The sequence below is a fragment of the Apaloderma vittatum genome, unplaced genomic scaffold (assembly GCF_000703405.1).
Source record: "Apaloderma vittatum isolate BGI_N311 unplaced genomic scaffold, ASM70340v1 scaffold33456, whole genome shotgun sequence".
NCBI lineage: Eukaryota > Metazoa > Chordata > Aves > Trogoniformes > Trogonidae > Apaloderma > Apaloderma vittatum.
Genome location: NW_009723934.1, coordinates 1 through 902, shown reverse-complemented (window position 1 = coordinate 902; position 902 = coordinate 1). Strand labels below are relative to the sequence as shown.

Below are 902 nucleotides of genomic sequence, written 5' to 3'. Positions count from 1 at the left end.
TCCTGCTCTCTTTGTGAAGCAGGGCTTGCTGTATGTGTATTTGTGAAGCAGTCCTAAACACGTGAGTATCATTTAAAGTAGTAATCTCAGGTCCACAAAAGTCAGCACGTATCCAGATATTGTCCATTGCACAAATGTATAAGTTCTTTAAAGAAGATTAACGTGGATTTAGATGAACTGGCTTCATCAACTAGAATATTGCTTTCTTAGGCCTTGCCACTTAAGGAAACAGGACACAGCCCTAACATGCAGGTTTTGCTCCAAGTAAGTTTGCTTCAGTCTTGGGGTCTTTTCTCTTCCTGAAAAACTTCTCTTAGCTTTACAGAAACAAAAGCTTTGGTACTTACCTGGCAGAAACAGGATCAACTGTTAAGACCCACCCTTCATATTCATGTTTCTCAATTGCAGCAACTTTCACCATTTTGTTCACATAAATTTCCCAGTCTAGAGGGCTCTTCCTCTGCCAGTCGTTCATATTTCTTACATCCAGAACCTAGAAAATAGCCAGAACAGTTAGCAGAAGCAATGAATTCTTTTACTTTGCCTTTCATATCAGAACTGAGTTTACCTCCTGGTGAAGATCCTCCATTTGTCTTAAGCACAATTTGCTTTTTTTAAAAGCAAACAATCCCACAAGTGGTTTGAATATTGCTACAGATCTGTAATTTCCCACACGCTTTTTAAAGCAAAGCCTCAAAAATCACTGTTCTCATTTAACATTTTTCCCTTGCGTTTTACATTCCATTTATTGTCCTGCCCTCTTACAGAACCTCCAGGATCCCCGTCCCTTGAGGGCAGAAGCTTTGCTCTGCGTACTGGCACATCCCTGGTGCCCGAGGCCCTCCGCTGCCTGTGGATGACCACTACCGATCCCAAACTCGGTTCCACCCGCGCCTCCTACG

The 902-nt window shown here is 42.5% G+C and overlaps 1 protein-coding gene across 1 annotated transcript in view; it reads right to left on the bottom strand.

Annotated features, from left to right (window-relative positions):
• GEMIN6 (gem (nuclear organelle) associated protein 6) overlaps positions 1 to 475 on the bottom strand; it is a 2,136-nt gene extending 1,661 nt beyond the window's left edge. Inside the window, exon 1 of the mRNA XM_009872301.1 lies at positions 348 to 475. Coding sequence (XP_009870603.1) covers positions 348 to 475 — 128 coding nt within the window. The remainder of the gene's footprint in view (positions 1 to 347) is intronic.
• Positions 476 to 902: the final 427 nt, after the last annotated feature.